The sequence below is a fragment of the Eleutherodactylus coqui genome, chromosome 10 (genome assembly GCF_035609145.1).
Source record: "Eleutherodactylus coqui strain aEleCoq1 chromosome 10, aEleCoq1.hap1, whole genome shotgun sequence".
In the NCBI taxonomy this organism is placed as follows: Eukaryota; Metazoa; Chordata; class Amphibia; order Anura; family Eleutherodactylidae; genus Eleutherodactylus; species Eleutherodactylus coqui.
Window position 1 is genome coordinate 66144813 of NC_089846.1, and position 22915 is coordinate 66167727.

Sequence of the window (22915 nt, forward strand, 5' to 3'; positions counted from 1 at the left end):
TTGGGTCATAGGCAGCATTTCTCCTCCTCCAAACACAGTGAGTTGAGTTAATGCCAACGAGCTCAATTTTTGTCTCCCCTGACCACAGCACCTTCTCCCAATCCCTCTCAGAATCGCCCAACATTCAGACGGGCCTGCACATGTGCCTTCTTGAGCAGGGGAACCTTGCAGGCACTGCAGTATTATAATCCATTACAGCGTAATGTGTTACCAATGGTTTTCTTGGTGATTGTGGTCCCAGCTGCCTTGAGATCATTAACAAGTTCCCCCCGTGTAGTTTTAGGCTGATCTCTCCCCTTCCTCATGATCAAGGATACCCCACGAGCATATTTGTAGTTTACGCTTAGGTTAAGCAGCGCTGCTGATTAGAGCCACCTGATTGGCTCTTCGGCACCACGTGACTACACAGCGTGCACGCGCATTGCCTTCAGCAGCCGTGCACTACACACTACACTTAAGCAGCACGGGGTTAGGGTTTAGGGTTAGGGCTTAGGGTTAGGGCTTAGGGTTAGGGCTTAGGGTTAGGGCTTAGGGTTAGGGCTTAGGGTTAGGGCTTAGGGTTAGGGCTTAGGGTTAGGGCTTAGGGTTAGGGCTTAGGGTTAGGGCTTAGGGTTAGGGCTTAGGGTTAGGGTTTAGGGTTAGGGCTTAGGGTTAGTTTTAGTGTTTACGGTTAGTGTTTAGGGTTAGGGTTGGGGTTAGGGTTAGGTTTAGGTAATCCTAACCCTAAACCTAACCGTAAACCTAACCCCGTGCTGCTTAAGTGTAGTGTGTAGCGCACGTCTGCTTAACTGTAGTGTGTAGTGCACGGCTGCTGAAGGCAATGCGCGTGCACGCTGTGTAGTCACGTGGTGCCGAAGAGCCAATCAGGTGGCTCTAATCAGCAGCGCTGCTTAACCTAAGCGGAAACTACAAATATGCACCCCACGAGGTGAGATCCGATTGACAGTCATTTTGTATGTCTTCCATTTTGTTACTATTGAACCAACAGTTGTCTACTTGTCACTCAGCGTCTTATTCATTGTTTTGTAGCCCTTTCCAACCTTGTGCAGGTCCATGATCTTGTCCCTGACTTCCTTAGAAAGCTCTTTAGTTTTGCCCATGTTGTAGAGGTTAGAGTCTGACTGATTAATTGAATCTGTGGACAGGAGTCTTTTATACAGGTGACCATTTAAGTCAGCTGTCTTTAATGCAGGTAATGAGTTGATTTAGGAGCGTCTAACTGGTCTGAAGGAGCCGGAACTCTTAAAGGGGTTGTCCCGCGGTAGCAAGTGGGGTTATGCACTTCTGTATGGCCATATTAATGCACTTTGTAATATACATCGTGCATTAAATATGAGCCATACAGAAGTTATTCAATTACCTGCTCCGTTGCTGGCGTCCCCGTCGCCATGGTGCCGACTAATTTCAGCGTCTAATCGCCCGATTAGACGCGCTTGCGCAGATGGGTCTTTTCCCTTCGGCTTGGCTCGGCAGCAGCGGCGTTCTGGCTCCACCCCCTTGTACGCATCATCACGTAGCTCCGCCCCATCACATGTGCCGATTCCAGCCAATCAGGAGGCTGGAATCGGCACACGTCATGGGGCGGAGCTACGCAATGATGCGTACAAGGGGGCGGAGCCAGAACACCGCTGCTGCCGAGCCAAGCCGAAGGGAAAAGACCCATCTGCGCAAGCGCGTCTAATCGGGCGATTAGACGCTGAAATTAGACGGCACCATGGCGACGGGGACGCCAGCAACGGAGCAGGTAAGTGAATAACTTCTGTATGGCTCATATTTAATGCACGATGTATATTACAAAGTGCATTAATATGGCCATACAGAAGTGTATAACCCCACTTGCTGCCGCGGGACAACCCCTTTAATGGTTGGTAGGGGATCAAATACTTATTTCTCTGTGCAGAATGCAAATAAATATATATCGGCCGGGTTTTCACGCCCAGCCAATATACAGTGCCTCTCTCTGCAGGGGGAGGAGGCTGGAAGAACCGGGAGCAGTGCTCTGAGCTCTTGCCCCCTCTCTGCCTCCTCTCCACTCCCTCTCCGCCCCTCTGCACTATTTGCAATGAGAGGAGGCAGAACGGGGGCGGCGCTAAGTTTCAGGAATTAGCCTCGCCCCCGTCCCGCCTCTCCTCATTGAAAATAGTGCAGGGGGGTGGAGATCTCTCCCTTCATCTGTTTATACCCAGGACTGTGACTGTAACAAGGGGGTGCCCTCTACGTCTAGAGTAAAGGTTTCGTTACCGACATAGAAGGGGGTTCTTTACTGTAAGAGCAGTGAGACTGTGGAACTCTCAGCCTGAGGAGGAGGTGATGGCAAATTCAATTAAAAAAAGTTCAAGAGGGACCTGGATGCCTTTCTTGGGTGATACAATATTATATGTTATAATCACTAATAACTTCAAAAGGGTTGTTGATCCGGGGATTATTCCGATTGCCACATTGGAGTCAGTGAGGAATTTTCTTCCTTAGGCCTCCTGTCCATGGGCGATTATTTCACTGCGGTACCCACGGCGCTAATCCGCACGCAGGTAATGCAATGAACACTTTCCATAGGATAACTATGGAAAGCGCAGCCTGATGTACACAAGTGGAAAATCGATGAACCTATCATAAAGATAGGTAAATCACACGGAAAATTGCGGTGACATAATGCTCCTCTGCGGCGGTATATCACTATGCCTGTGGACGGATTTCTGCTGCGTTCTCTGCAGCGGAATTATGCAGCTATTTGGTCCTTTTGAACCTAATAGCTTTTCTGCCTGTCAGTGCTCACATGCGTGATTCTGATGCGGATTTCTGCTGCGGGAAAAAAATTGCTGCATGTTCTATTTTACTGCATTTCCCGCAGTGGAGGTCTCCATTAACCCCTTCCCGCTCCAGGGCATAAGTTTACGTCCTGGCAGCGGGGTACTTCCCGCAACAGGGCGTAAACGTACATCCTGGGGATAGCGTGAGATCACTTATGATCACTGGCGTCCTGTATTGCCATAGCCTGTGATCGCTGTATAAGCAATACTGCATGGCAGGGCAGTAGCCCTGCCATGCCTTATCACAGCAATCATCAGTGCGATACTGTAAGTGCCCCAGAGGGACACAAATTGTATAAAAAAAACAAATAAAAATGAATAAAAAAGAAAAATGTAAAAAAAAAGGAAAGAAACCCTTTTTTATGCTTTTTCTCATATTAGCATAAAAAAAGGTTAAAAAAATTTAAAACCCCACATATTTGGTATTGTCACGTCCGTAACAATGCGTACAATAAGCTGCACATGCTTTTGACTGTGCACGGAAAAAAGCGTTTAAAAAAACACTAAAAAACTGAGTCAAATGCTAATTTTTATAATTTTGCTTCCCTAAAAACGCAATAAAAGTGATCAAAAAGCCGTATGTACCCCAAAATGGTACCAAAAAAAACTACAGCTTATCGCGCAAAAAGTAAGCCCTCATAGAGCTCCGTACATAGGAAAATAAAAAAGTTACATGACTTTGAATGCAGCGATTTAGAAAAAAAAGATTTCCCAAAAAAGGGTTTTTATTGCAGAAAAGTGGAAATACCTAAAAAGTAAGAAGTTTGGTATCGTTGTAACTGTACCAGTCCGCAGAAAAAATGGATTGTGTATGCTGCATGATTAATGCTGTAAAAAAAATAAATCTATGGCAGAATTGATACGTTTTCTCTCCCTGCTATCATTAAAAAAAAGAAAAGTTTTACAATATAGTCTATGTACCCAAAAGTGGCGCCGATAAAAACTACAGTTTGCCACACAAAAAACAAGCCCTTATACGGCCGCGTCAACGGAAAAATAAAAAAAGTGACTTTTGAAAAATGGAGAAGAAAATCCGCCAAAAATCGTTGCGTCCTTAAGCCCAAAATAGGCCATTTCCTTAAGGGGTTAATATAGTATTAATAGAGACCGTGAAAAAACATGCGTTTTCCGTGATCACTGTGGTACTCCCGCGGCATGAATCCGTGGGCATATCCTGCCCTGTCCATGGGCATGAGCCCTTAAATGGGAAAAATTGGCTTCTACCCCTCTGTTGTGGTTTTTGCCTTCCTCTGGATTAAAATAGGCTGAACTGGAACATACGTCTTTTTCCGTCCTTGCATACTATGTTATTATGTTCATGGCTGATGCAAAGAAACCAAATCTACTTGTATTCACAAATAACAAGTCTCCTTCTGAGCAGTGTGTCCCGTAAGTGCAGTTCTGTGTCTGGCCATTCATCCTGAGACATGGATTTACTGTCATAGACCCTACATGTAGAGTCTAGCCATCTAAGCAGCCTGCTTCCTCTGGGCTTCACAGCTGCGTCATGGGGGTTTGTTTTAAATTAACGAGTTTCTAATTTAGATGAAATTATTTTAAAAAAAGAAGAATTGATATTTTTCTTTTTACACTTAACTGCTGAGAGTGCTCGTTGATGGTGAGATGGATCTACTCCTAAAGGGAACCTGTCTTCCCAAACGAAACCTCTCATAGTTAAATGGGTTTTCTGGGAATTTTTTTGTGTACAAAAAATACTGAATTTTTCCATGGCTCAATCTGAGCCGTACAGTGAGCACCGGCCATCAAGATCCTGACCTTCATACAAGCTAATTCAGAATATATGATGGGGCTGGAGAGCAAATGATGGTATATACAGTCAGATGTCCCTTCATCATTGTCGGCAGCACTGCCCCGTTCACATATGGAGATGTATTGCTGACAACAATGATTTTTCTTAATGGGCACATGAAAGATGAGATCAGCCTATGGACAAGCATTTGCTTGTTCTTTGGTTGCTTCGGTGCAGCTTCACCTGGCCTGAAGCGAACATTCTTGGCCAATCATTAGGTCGAGTAATAGGCCCTAAATAGGTAAATAATAACTCCTAGAGCTTTATTTGGTTTAGAAAACACATTTGAAAACCGCCTATTAAAGAATTCTGAATTGATGGAAGGTCATCTCATGATTTAAGACCCTCATCTATTAGGATTGGTTCACATATCTGTATTATGGGTTCTTGCAGAACTAATTTTTCCGTCATTTCATTGATGTTCTACTTCTTGCTTTCTGTGGATCTTTTGGATGGGCAGTTCATCATGTATGTGCAGTGGCATCACCCACACATCCCACCAGAATGAGTTGTGAGGCCTGAACCACCCCTATTTATCCCAGCAGAACCTGACATTTCTTGTTCTAGGTCAACCGGATCTGTTGGGTGCTGCTGGTGTCTCTTATTCGGCAGATCCATCCTGTGATATGGCTTTAGTTTATAATAGAAACCATGATGCAGATGTGATTGGAACCTTGCCTAGAGTAGGTAATGTCTCCAAAGATTGTCTCACACTGGAAGACACAACATGGCTATGTGTTAAGTAGAGAGGCCATTGATTTCAATGGGCACTGTAGACTGTTTTATTTCCCATATTGTAGTATGGCAAGGCAATTAAACACTTGCTCATATGTTTCATCACAGATCATGGCTGATTATCAGGAGACCTGTCAACAAAAATGGAGTAAAGTGTTAAAAAGAAAAGTTATTTACCACCATTGCAACTTTGTCTCAGTTCTCATTGTCTGGTATATAACCAGGAAAACCGGCAACCAGATGCAGAGGAGTAACTATTGTGGATACAGAGGATTTGGGGGCCCATAATATTACCAGTACTTGTATAGTTGAGGGAGGGGGAACTGTTACAGATTTTGCATGGAGGTCCAGCAGCTTCAATTTACACCCCTGGCCAGATGTCTTATTTGGTTGATACACATGCTTACAGACCGAGTAGAACTATGGTTGAAAATGGTGTAAGGGTGGTTTCACATCTGCATTGGAACTTCTTAATCTGGCTCAAAATACCAGAAGGAAAAGCGCTTTTTCTTCCATCTAAAAGCCGAGCAGCTGAACGGAAACCGAACAGACCCCATTATAGTCAATGGAGGCTATTTGGTTCCGTCCTAAGATGGAGCAGTTTGGCCACAGGGATTCCCCTTTCCTGCTCCCCAAACGAAGCGGGAAAGTGGAACCCTGGGCGCGGGTGTGAAACCACCCTAAAATCTGTAATGCATCACTGAATGCTCAGTCTTGTCTGGTGATTTCACTATATCCATAAGTGTCAATTAGGCAAGTAAAACAGAATTTACTCACTGATTTAAAAAAAAAAAAAAAAAATGTACACTACCGTTCAAAAGTTTGGGGTCACATTGAAATGTCCTTATTTTTGAAGGAAAAGCACTGTACTTTTCAATGAAGATAACTTTAAACTAGTCCTAACTTTAAACAAATGCACTCTATACATTACTAATGTGGTAAATGACTATTCTAGCTGCAAATGCCTGTTTTTTTGTGCAAAATCTACAAAGGTGAATAGAGGCCCATTTCCAGCAACTATCACTCCAGTGTTCTAATGGTACAATGTGTTTGCTCATTGGCTCAGAAGGCTAATTGATGATTAGAAAACCCTTGTGCAATCATGTTCACACATCTGAAAACAGTCTAGCTCGTTACAGAAGCTACAAAACTGACCTTCCTGTGAGCAGATTGAGTTTCTGGAGCATCACATTTGTGGGGTCAATTAAACGCTCAAAATGGCCAGAAAAAGAGAACTTTCATCTGAAACTCGACAGTCTATTCTTGTTCTTAGAAATGAAGGTTATTCCATGCGAGAAATTGCTAAGAAATTGAAGATTTCCTACAACGGTGTGTACTACTCCCTTCAGAGGACAGCACAAACAGGCTCTAACCAGAGTAGAAAAAGAAGTGGGAGGCCGCGTTGCACAACTAAGCAAGAAGATAAGCACATTAGAGTCTCTAGTTTGAGAAACAGACGCCTCACAGGTACCCAACTGGCATCTTCATTAAATAGTACCCGCAAAACACCAGTGTCAACATCTACAGTGAAGAGGCGGCTGCGGGATTTTGGGCTTCAGGGCAGAGTGGCAAAGAAAAAGCCATATCTGAGACTGGCCAATAAAAGAAAAAGATTAAGATGGGCAAAAGAACACAGACATTGGACAGAGTAAGACTGGAAAAAAGTGTTGTGGACGGATGAATCCAAGTTTGAGGTGTTTGGATCACAAAGAAGAACGTTTGTGAGACGCAGAATAAATGAAAAGATGCTGGAAGAATGCCTGACGCCATCTGTTAAGCATGGTGGAGGTAATGTGGTGGTCTGGGGTTGCTTTGGTGCTGGTAAGGTGGGAGATTTGTACAGGGTAAAAGGGATTCTGAATAAGGAAGGCTATCACTCCATTTTGCAACGCCATGCCATACCCAGTGGACAGCGCTTGATTGGAACCAATTTCATCCTACAACAGGACAATGACCCTAAACACACCTCCAAATTATGCAAGAACTATTTACAGCAGAAGCAGGCAGCTGGTATTCTATCAGTAATGGAGTGGCCAGCGCAGTCACCAGATCTGAACCCCATTGAGCTGTTGTGGGAGCAGCTTGACCGTATGGTACGCCAGAAGTGCCCATCCAACCAATCCAACTTGTGGGAGATGCTTCTAGAAGCGTGGGGTGCAATTTCACAAGCTTACCTCAACAAATTAACAGCTAGAATGTCAAAGGTGTGCAATGCTGTAATTGCTGCAAAAGGAGGATTCTTTGACGAAAGCAAAGTTTGATGTAAAAACAATGTTATTTCAAATACAAATCATTATTTCTAACCTTGTCAATGTCTTGACTCTATTTTCTATTCATTTCAGAACGCATGGTGGTGAATAAGTGTGACTTTTCATGGAAAACACAAAATTGTTTGGGTGACCCCAAACTTTTGAACGGTAGTGTATCTACAAAGTTTAATGCAGAAAGACATTTCTGTTGCACTGCTCTTTGGTGTTTACAAAAAACTATTTCGATATCACAATTTGGATTGCAGTTGTCAAAGCAGGACCAGCTGACCACCTCAGTCTATTGCATTGCGACAGGTACTCCCCTGCCCCACCCCCACTGCACTAAAGGGACCTCCAGCACTTACAGCGTTATTAACCACTCAAACTGCAGCTTCTGATAATAGCACGCCACCCCTTTATTGGCTTCCTAGATGGTTGCCTACTCTGTCTAACCCTAGTTTTAGGTATGATAAGCACTTTGTGCAGTTGACACCTGATCCATTCTCGTTCATATTCTTTTGTGTGGCCTATTAAGCAGTTGTATTTATGTGACTCTCTTTATTTCCCTTTAGGTTGTGTCTGACAGTCCGGAAAGATACATCCATGGCATGTAATACAAGCTGCAACTATTTTGCTTCGTATGAGGCCAAACTCTTCCCCATTATCTATGGACTAGTTTTTATCTTTGGACTGATTGGCAACTTAGCTGCGATAGGTGTTATCTATCAACATGTGAAGCGGGGTAATATACTTGGAGTTTATCTTGCAAATCTTTGTGCCTCCGACCTCATGTACATCTTCACACTTCCAGTGTGGATTGCCTACACAGCCAAAGACGATTGGCTTTTTGGAGCCCTTACATGCAAGATTGTTGGTTTTTTCTTCAATGCCAACCTATACACGACCATAGCATTCCTTAGCTGTATCGCAGTTGATCGGTTTGTAGCCACTGTATTCCCACTCTGGGCCAGGACACTGAGGACCATGAGGGGTGCCATGATGATATGTGTTGTGGTTTGGCTGATTATCTTAGGGACTCATTCAGTGTTCCTTGGTCGGGATGAACTCTTTAACTCCAGTCAAAATGTCAAGCTTTGCTATGAAAAGTATCCAATGGAGCAGTGGATGGCTCGACTCAACTATTTCCGTATCTTTGTTGTCTTTCTCATCCCCTTGGTACTTCTAGTGGTCTCCTACTGCTCTATCGTTTGGGTGGTTCATCGGAGTCACGGCTTGGAAAAAGAGCAGAAAAGAAAAATCATAGGGCTCTTAATGACCATGATGGCCATCTTTGTCATCTGCTTCCTCCCATACCACATCGTGCTCTTCATCCGTTCCTATGTTAGTGACCGGAACATCTGCACCTGTACTATAGAGTTAAAGGTCCGTCCAGCTTATCGGATCACCTTCTCCTTGACCAGTCTCAGCAGTGCCCTGGACCCTTTTATCAATGTCTTTGTCAGCAAAAGCATTAAGCAAGATCTTCTGAAAGAAGTCAGAGCGTTATGGTCTGGTTTCCGTTCCCTTCGTTATGCACAAAGCTCTTTCAGGCGGTCTTCAAGGAATGGTAGACAAAACAAAGGAAGATATTACAGAGAAAATCATCATCAACTACTGGAGAAGAAAGAGGAGACTAGACTTTGATCTACAAGAGTGTGACAAGTGACAAACAGAACTAGGGCTTCCATTGATCTCAACATGCCTGAGAGTGGAAATGTATGGAGATAATATACTCTATCTATAACCTTCATGCTGTCTATGTAGCAACCAATAACAGAATAAACCCCAGAGACACGTTTAATGCCTTCCCTTCTTTATTCATCTAAGACTACAACTCCAGACAATGAAGGCTCTGGAAACTTACTTTTATTTAACCTGTTGCACTGAGCCCCGTGGGAAAATACATGTTTTACATATCAATGTCTTTTTGTTATAGCTGAATATTCTTTAAAATAAAATTTAATTTTTTAACTTTTTAATTCCATCCTAGAAAACCATTTACACCAGCAGGAACAGAATCCAGCGGGGAGAGGACATTACCTACTCATGCATTATAACCTATGGCATGCAGTCTCCGAGAAACCTTGCACACTCCATGGTCCTAATGGCTGAGATATGTATGGGTGTAGCTCTTGGCAACAGACCGTATGTTGTGGTTTCTGTTGCTAATCATAAGACTAAAGCTCTTTGTGTCGCTCTCAAGGCTCTATGCCCTTTCTTCCCAAGAAACGTATGAAAAAATAAAAGTGGATATAAATATTACCACCATCAAAGACCAACATGCTTTGCTCCTGGGCCAATATGGCTGTTCGTAACGTCAACTATGTTTTTTTTCTAGTTGCAAGAATTTGCTATTACAATGAACATGCTGGCTAAAAGCCACATCAGAAAGGTGCCCTGGAGTAAGGAACAGACTAGTGAGGGTTGCAGTTGCTTGGTAATGCAGGTTTATTCTAAGAAAAATGAAATAAAAATCATATCAAAAGGTTTGCGTGAGCTTTTACAGCAGTTACTGTGCCATGCAAATATTCTGGAGAAGTAGGGAAGTGGATACGTGCTGTGAAAACCAAATGGCCACATGCTATGAAGAGAAAGTGGCCATTTAAAAGGAAACTGGTAAAAATCAGAGTTTCCCATGGAATTCACTGGGACTTCCTATTGAATAAGTGTTAACTCTGAAGCTTACTAGATAGCACCTAAATGAGTTCAGATAGCTACCCAATACAAAGTCCTATCCCCAGAGATCACCACACTGGTTCTCCATGTTCTTGTGAGACCTTTTACGCCAAAATGCTAGTAGCACGTACTACTGCTACTCTACCAGCACTTCTTTCCTAGTGGACCCCAGTTTGAAGATAGGGGTGCTCCTTATTTTAAATGTGCAGGTAGAAGGAACCCAAGATTAAGAGATTGAAGTTCTCTTTAAATAATCTGTAATGCAAGACCATACAAAAACCCAACCCTGTTTGTATGTCCAAGCTAACGTTGGGTTACTTACCCTAGGACTAAGGCTGTGGCTACACAGTCAATGCTTACAGTAATGCTGAGCTTGTGGTTGGTATGACCTGAAACTCTAGTGGGTTATACTAACAATTCAGCAGCTTGTGGATTGATATCATGATCCACCATAGTTATGAATCATCCATATTTCCCATTGTACACTGTATTCCCATAAACATGGGTCTGGCAATTGAAAGGCTTCACTGTTGAAATGATCAGCAGCGTGTCATATCTCATGAATGTTGGTTCAGAGACCATAACTGAAGCCTGTGCAACGTTTAGGTAACATGTAGGTATACGTTGACCTGTTGTCAAGAGCTTCCAATACAATGGCTTAACTATACAGATATGAAAAAAAACGACGTGTGCATGAAACTTCTTGAGACGTTTCCCACATAATTTCTTACGAATTCCTGCTTGCAATGACTGCCTCATCTTTGACCCAATCCCATGGACTGAGCTAATTCAGTCCCTTGGTAACACCTTTTCCTGTGTCCTTTGTGCCAACACATGCAAGGTATGGCAGTCATTGTGAGAGATGAACTGAACCTAAAGCCTGTGCATTCACTATGAGCTACTGCCTCATTGATTTCTCTAGGTTCTTCCAAACGTACTTCCTGCAATTCTTGTGTATGTTGGTTTAGTTCATTGATCCTGCAGCATATATAGGACTAGAACTAAGCAGGATCAGTAAATTGTTTCTGTTGAAAAGGGAGGTGGATTCCATCAATGGGCAAATCCTTAAAAGGGGTCATCTGATTTGGAGAAAACCTTAAAATACCATAGCAGGAAGTTAATAGAGGCTTCATTCACGATCATAATCTCTTATCCAAACCATATATCATCTACAAAAGTGTCTCTCATTCTGGAGGACCCAGTGTGTTTATATATTACATAAACAGCCAATTGATTTATCTGGGAACAGTGTAATGCTTCATATCACCTGTGGTGGCACTGCAGGGAAAGTGAATGCCTGCAGCTGCGCTACCTCCACCAATTTACAGTTGATTAATTTATGTTCCAGCCGTGGGGCGAGCTGAGGTCAACTTATCCAAGGAAGGATTAAAGAAAGCTCCATAGGGGTCGGAGCAGTAGTTTCCACTCCGACCCCCAGTGTATTCCGGCACTGCCTGGAAAACCCCCTTAAGAAAAGCTTACTTCTGATGCTCCCTCTTTTGGTAGAGCCAATATCCTCTGAAACCCCACCCGGTGACCATAATGAGGAGTAAATTCATTAATGTCCTTATTTAAACAAAGTGGGCAAAATAAAACTATTGTGAATATTCCCCACCTAGCATCTTGCTCTGCATTCATCATTACTTACAAGTAATATCTTTGTTTCAGCAGAATTTCTATAAAACCCTCAAAGGATATGACTTGTGCTGTAGGGTGGAAGACCTAATGGCATGGGTCATGTGTGGCTGAATGTGTAAACTTAGGAGTCTTCTCGAGATTTGCTAACATTTTGTGACCACTTGTACACATTACTCTCCTTCGATAAAGACCTTCAGTTCTCTCCTCTAATATCCTACAATTATGTAGCAGCCACTCATATATTGCACGGTGAAGAGTATGTTCCCTCCTACAAGACTGTCACAAGCAGTACAAAACTAGAACCTTTGTCCTCTCCTACCCCCTTAATGTCTGTGCTCTTCTACAGTCTTAGACCATTCTGATCTCAGAGGAAAAATAAAAGCAATTCAGACTTGTTGTACCCAAAGTTTTCGGGTTCTTCTCTCTTTCCCAAACCACACGTGGTCACAGGTAGGGAGAGCCTGGATTCCAACCACGTGCCTTTTAGTCTAGAGTCGTAAGGTGATTGCTATACGGTAATAGAATTTGGGCCATATATATGCATGTGCACCAAACTCTAAAAGAGCTAGATACATTATACCTGCAGGGCCCCAGAGGAACCAAGAGGGAATGTTTGTAGGATGGAAGTTTCAGGATAAAATTGCAACACTCAAGAGTTTTTTTATGGGTAGGAAAACTATGTTCAGGAAATGCATAGACATCAAGATTCAGTTCCAAAACATTTCAGAAGGCTTTTCAGACCACCTGTAGAAATAAGGTCTGGAAGGGTTATCGCTGCAGGTGTGTGTTCTGCTCCCGGCTCAACATGAGGGCGGAAGAAGTAGAAAGTTAAGGGGTTTGTAGGAAGCTCCATCCTTCCCTCCCCTAGGGTTCACTTCTTACGGCCCCCAGCGCTGGATCTGCGATCAGACTCTCTTTTTATGTTGCCTTCATCTGTGGAGGAGGTAGTAAGGAGGGTCTGACTCCATTTGGCTATCTCGGCATGTTCAGAGACACAGGTGGCTATAGCCGTGATCCAGTTTTTCATCTCCTCCTGTAAGAGGTAGAAAGAAAAAAATGTTAGGGTAAGGCCTGGAAAACACGATCACTGCAAAGATTATATCAAATAGAAGGTTAACAACTAATACACATATCTGCAAAAGGAAATTCCCCCTAAAACTATCAACCTTTGGGTGCACCCATTATCTGGATGCCCATATTATTTGGGGATAGGGTTATCTGGTGTCTTGTTCGCCTTTATTTTTTTTATATTCCCCTGATGATTCTCATGAGGATCTATTCACCTGCGAGAAATGCGTTGAAATTGTAATATAGCGTTAAGTGTGGTATGTTTTAGGGCCTTATAGGTTGATAAGAGGGTTCAGCCATTGTGAAGTGGGGGAGCTTTTTTCAGGGCGATCGCCCCATGAATAGGCAGGGTAATATAGTGGTCAATGTACCTGATACCTGATTGCCATTATAGCCCACTATGATGTTGGTAATATGAGTAGATGTATTTGGACATGCTATTTTCCTTTTTGGTGCGATTCATCTAACTGCGAGTATATAACGATTACCCTGTATCCTACTAATTTCCCTATATGTATATATTTTTGTAGCATATACACATACTTGATGTTTTTATAGATATGTAATGTATGGGTTTTTAAAGTATTTTTGAATAAAGTATAGTTTTAAAAGTGTGTGGGGGGGGTTCCTTAAGGCCTGGAAATCCTCTCATCAGCGTTAAGATATCTGTGCTATGCAGCCTATCGGAAAAAAGGTGCCCTTAGGGAGTGGGGGTGAGTGAGGGGGGTTCTGTGTGATGGGGAGTGGGGGTGAGTGAGGGGGCTTCTGTGTGTGATGGTGAGTGAGGGGTGTTCTGTGTGATGGGGAGTGGGGGGGACGAGGGGTGTTCTGTGTGATGGGGAGTGGGGGGGACGAGGGGTGTTCTGTGTGATGGGGAGTGGGGGGGACGAGGGGTGTTCTGTGTGATGGGGAGTGGGGGGGACGAGGGGTGTTCTGTGTGATGGGGAGTGGGGGGGACGAGGGGTGTTCTGTGTGATGGGGAGTGGGGGGGACGAGGGGTGTTCTGTGTGATGGGGAGTGGGGGTGAGTGAGGGGGGTTCTGTGTGATGGGGAGTGGGGGTGAGTGAGAGGGGGAGTGGGGGTGAGTGAGGGGGGTTCTGTGTGATGGGGAGTGGGGGTGAGTGAGGGGGGTTCTGTGTGATGGGGAGTGGGGGTGAGTGAGGGGGGTTCTGTGTGTGATGGGGAGTGGGGGGAGTGAGGGGGGTTCTGTGTGTGATGGGGAGTGGGGGGGAGTGAGGGGGGTTCTGTGTGTGATGGGGAGTGGGGGGGAGTGAGGGGGGTTCTGTGTGTGATGGGGAGTGGGGGGGAGTGAGGGGGGTTCTGTGTGTGATGGGGAGTGGGGGGGAGTGAGGGGGGTTCTGTGTGTGATGGGGAGTGGGGGGGAGTGAGGGGGGTTCTGTGTGTGATGGGGAGTGGGGGGGAGTGAGGGGGGTTCTGTGTGTGATGGGGAGTGGGGGGGAGTGAGGGGGGTTCTGTGTGTGATGGGGAGTGGGGGTGAGTGAGGGGGGTTCTGTGTGTGATGGGGAGTGGGGGTGAGTGAGGGGGGTTCTGTGTGTGATGGGGAGTGGGGGTGAGTGAGGGGGGTTCTGTGTGTGATGGGGAGTGGGGGTGAGTGAGGGGGGTTCTGTGTGTGATGGGCAGTGGGGGGGAGTGAGGGGGGTTCTGTGTGTGATGGGCAGTGGGGGGGACGAGGGGTGTTCTGTGTGATGGGGAGTGGGGGGGGGACGAGGGGTGTTCTGTGTGATGGGGAGTGGGGGGGGGACGAGGGGTGTTCTGTGTGATGGAGAGTGGGGGGGGGACGAGGGGTGTTCTGTGTGATGGAGAGTGGGGGTGAGTGAGGGGGGTTCTGTGTGATGGGGAGTGGGGGTGAGTGAGGGGGGTTCTGTGTGATGGGGAGTGGGGGTGAGTGAGGGGGGTTCTGTGTGATGGGGAGTGGGGGGTGAGTGAGGGGGGTTCTGTGTGATGGGGAGTGGGGGGTGAGTGAGGGGGGTTCTGTGTGATGGGGAGTGGGGGTGAGTGATGGGGGTTCTGCGAGCCGGCACCTGACTTCACTATTAGAGGTATGCTAGAACCGAGCCGCTGTATTGGTGACTAAGGGCTCAATGCCACAGCCGTAAGCCTACAACACTGTGGGAGACCACCAGCATCTCACACATTTCCCAGCCATGCACGCTGCCGGCAGGGACCACATACGGCTTTGTGTAGCACTGCACATGCACAGGGGATTCTTTTTTTAATTCCCCACTCTGTTTAGAGTGACAATGCGTATGGAAACAATGTAATGTGTATGGGCAGCGTATCATACAAGTGTACAGGGCTCACGTTACATGGTACGCAGAGAAAGAGAGCATGCTGGGATTACCACGTGTGCATAATACGTGGTGAAAACCTGGTCGTGGACATGAGCCCTAACATGTTATAAAAGTTAGCTCATGCTGTCTCCAATGTATGTGTGCCTGTATTATGTATGTGTATATATAATTATTTTTTTCTTTCTTGGGGAAGCAAAGCGTGCCTTGAGGCTTGTGTTCTGGATGTTTTAAAAATCTAAAACCCCTGATTACTAATGATCCATTGATGGGTCATTAAAAAAAACTGTAATGTAGCTAAAAGTGATATACAAGGAGTAGCTGTGAAAAGGAGTGGTGGGTGGACGGGTCTGGAAGGGGGCCCCAAGCTAAACTTTTGCACCCGGGCCCATGAGCCTCTAGCTACGCCCCTGGGCCTATGACATCACATTTATCAGTCACATGGCCTAAGAGCTGCTCAGTCCTATTTAGGTGAATATGGACTAAGCTGCAATACCAGGCACAACAGCTATACAATGTATGGTGCTGTGCCGGATAGGGACTGAAGTAACAGCAGCACTTGCCTGACTGCTGCTGTTACTTCAAGCAACTGATCGGCCGGAATTTGGAGCTATGGACCCCCGTTAATCAACTATTGATGACCTGTCCTGAGGCTAGGTCATTAATAGCTTACTTCTGCCTATACTAGACAACATACACTACGTGAGGGTACGACTTTTCTAACTGATTCTATTTGCAGGTAAAGAATTTGCCCCAAAAATGTTTTTGTGACTGTTTACTATCCCGGATTGCAGTGGCCTTACCTCATCCTTTGCTTGAAAGAGGAATTCTCTCCCATCTGTCGACCTGCAAGAAGGGATATTAATCTTTTAGGTTTAATCGCCACCATTCCTAAACAATCCATTAAATGGACCTCCGGAGTAAACCTTACCTGAGCTTGAAGACAAACTTCTTTTTCTTGTACTCATTGGCCACCTCACAGGTAGCTCCGTGTAGATTAAGCAGCGGCTCCCCCCCATGTGTAGCCCCTGAACTCTGACTCTTTGCATCCTTATAGACCCCCAAGTCCCCTTTGTTGAGCACACAATACAGGTTTACCCAGGACCTGCGGGATAGAACAAATGTGTAAATGATGGGCTATTTGTAGAGACTTACCTGCACACTCTACAAGCTACTTGCAGAGAGACAGTCATAGTCTACACTCACCTGTTGGAGGCCTTTTTACTGGGACCATCCAACTCGTGTTTCCTGAAGAGGTATCCTTCCTGTTGTACTGTATGGGTGGGAGGAGGTGGAGGTGGTGCATTGCTCTGTGCGGGGGCTGAGCGGGATCTCCGTGCTTCACCAGGTGGTTGGTTCGGGTCCTTGGGTCGAGGCCTTCTTCTGGGCTTGGGTCTGTCTCTTGCTCTTGGCCGATCGGGTCTTGGTGTCCTGTCCTGCAGCTTTTCTATACCATTCGGTAATCGCGCAGGAGACTCTTTGTCTCTACCCTGGGGCTGAGGAACAGAAATTGCTAAGAAAGCAGCAGGCAAAGTGGTTCTCCACTTATATTTACTGACTTCTAGAGAGGTGTTGTGTTCACTGAAAAGACTGAGCTCTCTGGGGATACTTTATCTATCAGACATGGCTGGCATTGTGCTGACAAACGACGCCAAGCTCCAACACTACACTAGTAAACTGGACAGGGTAATCTAGGATAGGCCATCAATATCTGATAAGTGGGGGGCGGCTGTATAGATTCCTCACCGATCAGCCGATTGAAAGGACTACGGCACTCATGCAAGCGCTGCAGTCTTTTCAATGTTTACACCTGAGCGTGATCATGTGCAAACTCACCCCATCGTATTACTCAGGCCTTATTCACACAGGCATATTATCGTGGCTATTTTGCTGCAATAAAACGGGTGGAAATCGTGCCCATCTGAAGCATCGGGTTTCAATGCATTCGTTCAGATGGGTGATGTTTAGCTGTATAAAATCAGCCGACCGGAAAGGATAGCACATACGCTGCTGATTCTGGCAGGCGGAAAAGATTGGTCTTGCCCTATCTTTTGGCTGCGATCAGAGGGCAACTCCCATAGGCCGCTATTGCCGGGAGCTGCCGGTAAAGGGGGGGAGGTAGTTTAGTAGCGCTAGCGCTGCTAAACTAGGTCAGCTGCCTCTATTGAGGCAGTTGAAGGATTTCTCCCCAACCAACAGAATTCCGGGGTGCGGCCGTGTGATTGGGCGATAAAAACGTGAGATTTAGCCGTGATTTGGTTGTGGCTTTCTCTCGTTAATGCGGTTTTTGGCTGCGATGCATGTGGCCCAAAATTGCAAAGCTCATGTGAATGAGGCCTTACAGTGGCCGTTCTGGGTACTACAGGCTTGTTCCATTGAATTAAATAGGTGTACTAAAGTGGCAGACCTGGGGTCTTTATTAGACCTTAGGCTGCCATAGCACCCTGAAATTCCATTGGGGGGAGCTGAAGGGAATTTCTTCTAAGGAGTGAAATGGCTGGGAATAGTGTGAAGAATGGGATGGGGTCCCTTCCAACTCTACCATTCTGATTCGATTAGGGATGTGCTCGTGCAATCACTATGACATACATTTAAGTCAGTTAGTGGGAATGGCATGAAGTAAATGGTTTGGGTAAGGGGGTTAATCAGAAACTTCCAAAAGCAAAATTTAAATGGGGAAGTTCTTAAAGCTGACGATACATGTGACAATATGGCCCCTCCCCCAATCCATATTGTATAATAGAAAGTAGTGCACTAGTACTTACTGGAGGGTTATTCTGTGATGCTTCTTTTTCCTGCAGCTGCTCAACAATGTCTGCAAGTGTCGCCTTTCTGGAGGAAGAGATGAGCAGACCAATCATGCTGTAGCTCCCCAATCTATAGACATCTTATTTTTTCTTAAAAGGAAACTTGTCATGTCGTATGAGCATTATAAGTTAAATTTAAGCACTAGGGGTTGGGAGTGTCTTTTTTTTTTCCTATTTGTAATACTCGCCAACTTTCCTGTTCCCTAATGGTCAGGTCTGGAAACTATACTCAGTTTGTGCATTGGACTCTGCAATCAGGGTGTGCGCACATACACCGTTCGCTACGGCTATGCACACACACACTGACTACAGCGATCAGTCTGTAGCACGGCCCCAGCTCTGGTTTTCAGGGCTGACATCAAAGGCAACTTGGGGGCTGTCAAGTATAAAAAGAAGAGCTTCAACCTCAGCGCCCCTTGGCCAATGAATCCATTACCTTAGTTTATGTGCTCATAAGTTCCTGTAGAAGCCGATTGTAGATGACTAGATGTTTTTCAGTGAATGAGACCTCTGCTTCCCTGATTCTTCCATTTGGGCTCTATGTGCCCCTCTATCTAACTGGGCAGAAAAATGGGGTCACCTAGAAGCAGCTTATCCAGGTTTCACACCTTGCTTTATTTGGAAAAATCCAGTTTTGTAGGCCAGAGCAAGAAGAAGATTCACAAGGAATGGGAAATATAAGGGAAGGACTTCTTCTCCTTCTCCTTCCTGTTGGATCTACCTTGAGCTTCGGCTCATAAAAACATCATAAGGTACACTGGCACAGGGCGGGTTTACTACTGAGAGTTCAATAGTTTTCTAGCAAAAATTATACCAAAAAGCTATCAAATATTGCAGCACATTAATGATGCATTTTAGACACTTTTTCAACATGTTCGCTGAAGGGAAATGGCATTGTTAGAAAAGGGGAACAGCCTAAATGCACAAAAAAGAACTTTTGAAATAAACTATTCAAGCTAATATGAGGTATAGGGGCACAAATAATAGCCTTACTCATATAGGCGAGTACAAGTTAGGTCAGTGGAACTGACCAATTTCATTACAAGTGTCTGTACAACTTACATCAGTTTCTGCCATTTGAACAAACAAGTGTCTTCGAAGTGTAATCTGTTTTTACACGTGTAAAAAAGATAAAAAAGGTGTGTGTGTGTGTGTGTGGGGAGAGACCCAATTGATGTAATTTAAAGCTCCCATTACAGTTAATGGGTGTGTTAATGCGAGTGCATTCCATTTTTTTTTAAACACATCCATTGACCTGAATGGGTGATTCTGTTCAAAATAGGGCATGCTGTGACTGTTTTACACAGTGCATCGGCCCGTGAAGAAATTGCACATGCGAATACACTAATTGATTTTAATGGGTTCTAGTTCTGTCAGTTTCAAACTCCGATGACATTCAGATATTAAAATTGTCCGTGTGAATCAGCGCTAATACTGTTTAAAAATTAGACTGTGCAAACTCAGATAGACAGTCTTAAAGGGGTTTTTCCAGGCAGCTCCCGCTGTCAAAGCTAGGGTCGGAGCGGAAACCGAGACAATGGACCCTGGGTAGTGGCCGGTGCTAGTAATTGCAAGACCCTGGTGTATCCGCGCTGTGACAGCGGGTGCTGGATGGTAAATCTGTTGAATTTTTAAACTATCTAGTCCAAGTTTACACCACCTATTAGTTGGCTTAGTCTACACCAAAAATTTAAACCGCACCTTTTTGAGATGAGTCGGCAAAAGTGTCTAAATACGCATAGTAACGAATCAGCAAGTCTGCCCCATGTGTGAAACCAACCCAATACCACTGGATTAGTAACACCTAATCCTTACACACAATAATCAGGACAGTGACATGCATTATGCAAAAATCCTAATTTTAAAGGGATTTCCTCACCACAGAAAATGATGGCCTATAGCTAGGATATGTCAACACTTCCCGACTGGTGGGTATTTTGCTGCAAGGGCACCTACCGATCCTCGGAATTAGGGCTTATTCCCACTGCCATAGGCGCAACTATGCTCAGTGGCACAGAGCATAGTTGCACTTGAATGAGGGGTATTCCTTCCCCTTCGCCGCCAGTTATAATGCTATGGCAAACCCTAGTGTTACGCTATAACATAAGAGGATTTAAATCCCCCTTTAATGTATAGACAGGTGGATGTGTTCATTTTATGGATAAAAGATGTCAAAACTATAAAAGTGGCCTAAGTCCACAGCTGGAATGAAAATCAACAGAAATCCTGCTCTCCTCAGTAGGATCAGGGCCTTCTATTAGGTTCTTACCCTCCTTGCCTGTCTGGCTCATTCCTTGGCGTTTCGTGCTCGCTGGACTCTTGTCTCTCCGGCCTCCTCTCGTGCCTTTCTCTCCTTCTTTCGGGCATATCGTGTTTTGGGGTCTCTTGCTCACTGGATCCCTGTCTTTCCAGTCTCTTCTCATGTCTGTCCCGCCTTCTCTTCTCCTCTAGCTGTTCTGGTTTAGGAACCTCGTGCTCACTGGACTCCTGACGTTCGAGCCTGCGATCATGACGCTCTCTCCGTCGATCTGCGTGCCGACTTGATTTCCCCTCTGCTTTCTCTGTGCTTACGCTCGCTATAACTTGTACAGCTTTTATTTCTGATCGCTCGGCCCTGGACCCTTCCTGAGCCGGTGGTAGTTTCTCCGTTACCTTGGCCTCTACATGGTCTATCTTTGGTTGCAGTCTTTCTGGTTTCATCTCCTGCCGGACATAACCCACTCTGGCCTCTGTCTTCTCGCCTCTTGTTCTATGGCTATCCATTTGAATCCCATTAGGGATGGACAGGGTGTCCTTTTGATCTGGTCTTATATCTGACTTGTCATGGATAGTCTGTTGTACAAGGGGTGATGGCCGTGTTGAGAAGTCAGTTGTGTCAGGGAAAACTTTACGGCCAAGGAGCGGGGTTGCTGGTTGCTTGCTCTGCTCTGCCTTCATCTTCTCCAGCTTGCAAAAGAAAAGATGGTTTACAATACTTCATTATACATGCTGCTTCCCCCATCCCCAGTCTTACGTCATGTATTTCTTACTGTAGTAAGCCGCCTCAGAGAGCTGAATCTCTCTTCCCAAGCTGCTGCTGTTTTCCGGAAGGCCTCATGTCTTCGTATCAGCTGCTCCACCTCATCTACACTGTTCCCCAGCTCTGGACTCTTCACTATGGGTTCCTGTGCAGTTAGCCAGGCATCGGCCACCCCAGCTTCCTGGGCAAATTGGTGGACTTCAAGCACTGTATTATAGAAAGAGAAGTGAGAGGTGAGAAGTTCTCTCCCTACAAACATAAGACAATGCCTCATTGTCTGCTGCTAAGAGAAGGGGGTGCAAGGAGCAATGGTTTCTATACCAGCGCATGCTATCTACCCTTGTGTTCTACAGTAAAGCCCTATTTACACGCAACGATTACCGCTCAAAATTCTCTCAAACAATGGCATATGAGCGATAATCGGTGCGTGTAAATGCTGTCATCGGTCACTCTTCGGCTGAATGGTTATTTTAGGGTGAGCTTAAAATCCATAGTTGAGCGGGAGAGAAGATAACAGGGACTGCATGCTGTGTTCTGCACGGGAGTCAGAGATTACATTGTATTCTGCTGACAGCCCGTGCGAGAACAATGGAGCTGTGTGCAGAGCTAAGACCATATGTTGTGCTTGGCAAACAATTCTTGGAGGCCCTTTTACATGCAAATGAAGCTGAAAAAGTGTTAATGGCCATTAGTGTCCATTAACACTTTATGCAAAACGCTCGCTAAAACTGTCAATTATTCAATCGTATGAAAAATTGTCTTTGTGTGTAAATGGGCCTTAAGTCGCACTACTGGATCTCCACAGTAGCATGGCCATCCTGCAATGAAACCCACTCCCAGCAGGGCATGTTGCTAGTTAGCTGCCCAATCTTATTTGGATGCCATCACATTGCAACATATCACACAATGCATTGCACTTGCCAGTTATTTGTGATGTAATGCTGAAAAGAGAATGACTGTTCTATCCACAATTGCTGAGGATCCAAACACTGGCAAGAATGGCACTCCCAGAGTCCCCCCTACTACAGCAGTCTGCATATACAATCCATTCATTGTCTATGGAGACAGCCGAGCGCTGTCTCCCTTAGTCTTCTAGAAGTGAATGGAGCTATGGTCACGCCATCTGTTCAGTAGGGGGACTCAGGGAATACCATTCTCGTGATCCTCAGGGATCAGACCCCTGGCAATCAATCATTTATCACCTATCCTGTGGACAAATGATAAATAATTTTACTGGGATAACCCCTTTAAGGTTCATTCACATGGCAGCGCAAATGGTGCGAATTTTCCACTGCGTAAAAAGTGCACCATTGGTGTGAATTTGGACACTGATCTGTAGTAGACTTCACCCCTTTAATTGACAGGGTGAAGTCTCTTGTGGATCTGCATCAAAAACCTGATAAAATCTGTACCAGAGGTGTAGATTTTTGTGCTGCAGAAATCCCACATTGTTTCCGCTATGAGTAAACGTACACTTGGCGTCCACTCACACGTAGCGGAAATTCTGCAGTTAAATAATGCATCAAAATTAGCACCATCGTTGTGGATTGTGAACAGGAATCATCAGCTGCAGCGCTTCCCCTCACCTTGCAATACATTGCGCTCCGTCACACGATACCCAGCATCCTCCAGTGAGGCCATTTTCAAATGACCTGACCAGTGGCTTGGCGCTCACTAGAGGTTGCCCAGTGCCGTGTGACCGGGTGTGATGCATTGTAAGTAGAGATGAGCGAGCGTACTCGCTAAGGCAAACTACTCGAGCGAGTAGTGCCTTATGCGAGTACCTGTCCGCTCGTC

The 22915-nt window shown here is 45.2% G+C and overlaps 2 protein-coding genes across 5 annotated transcripts in view; one reads left to right on the top strand and one right to left on the bottom strand.

Moving 5' to 3' along the window:
* LOC136580559 (G-protein coupled receptor 4-like) overlaps window positions 1-9580 on the top strand; it is a 76229-nt gene extending 66649 nt beyond the window's left edge. For 2 of the 4 annotated variants that reach the window (XM_066581205.1, XM_066581208.1), the window contains 2 exons: window positions 7695-7769; window positions 8174-9580. In XM_066581205.1, coding sequence (XP_066437302.1) covers window positions 8205-9245 — 1041 coding nt within the window. In that variant the 5' untranslated portion in view covers window positions 7695-7769; window positions 8174-8204 and the 3' untranslated portion in view covers window positions 9246-9580. The remainder of the gene's footprint in view (window positions 1-7694; window positions 7770-8173) is intronic. The other 2 variants (XM_066581204.1, XM_066581206.1) reach the window with 1 other exon arrangement.
* The window catches only part of SPTBN4 (spectrin beta, non-erythrocytic 4), a 130439-nt gene continuing 116933 nt past the window's right edge, over window positions 9410-22915 (bottom strand). Inside the window, exons 31-37 of the mRNA XM_066581209.1 lie at window positions 21129-21325; window positions 20369-21045; window positions 18058-18124; window positions 16499-16788; window positions 16224-16397; window positions 16096-16138; window positions 9410-12948 (exon numbers count right to left, since the gene is read on the bottom strand). Coding sequence (XP_066437306.1) covers window positions 12787-12948; window positions 16096-16138; window positions 16224-16397; window positions 16499-16788; window positions 18058-18124; window positions 20369-21045; window positions 21129-21325 — 1610 coding nt within the window. The 3' untranslated portion in view covers window positions 9410-12786. The remainder of the gene's footprint in view (window positions 12949-16095; window positions 16139-16223; window positions 16398-16498; window positions 16789-18057; window positions 18125-20368; window positions 21046-21128; window positions 21326-22915) is intronic.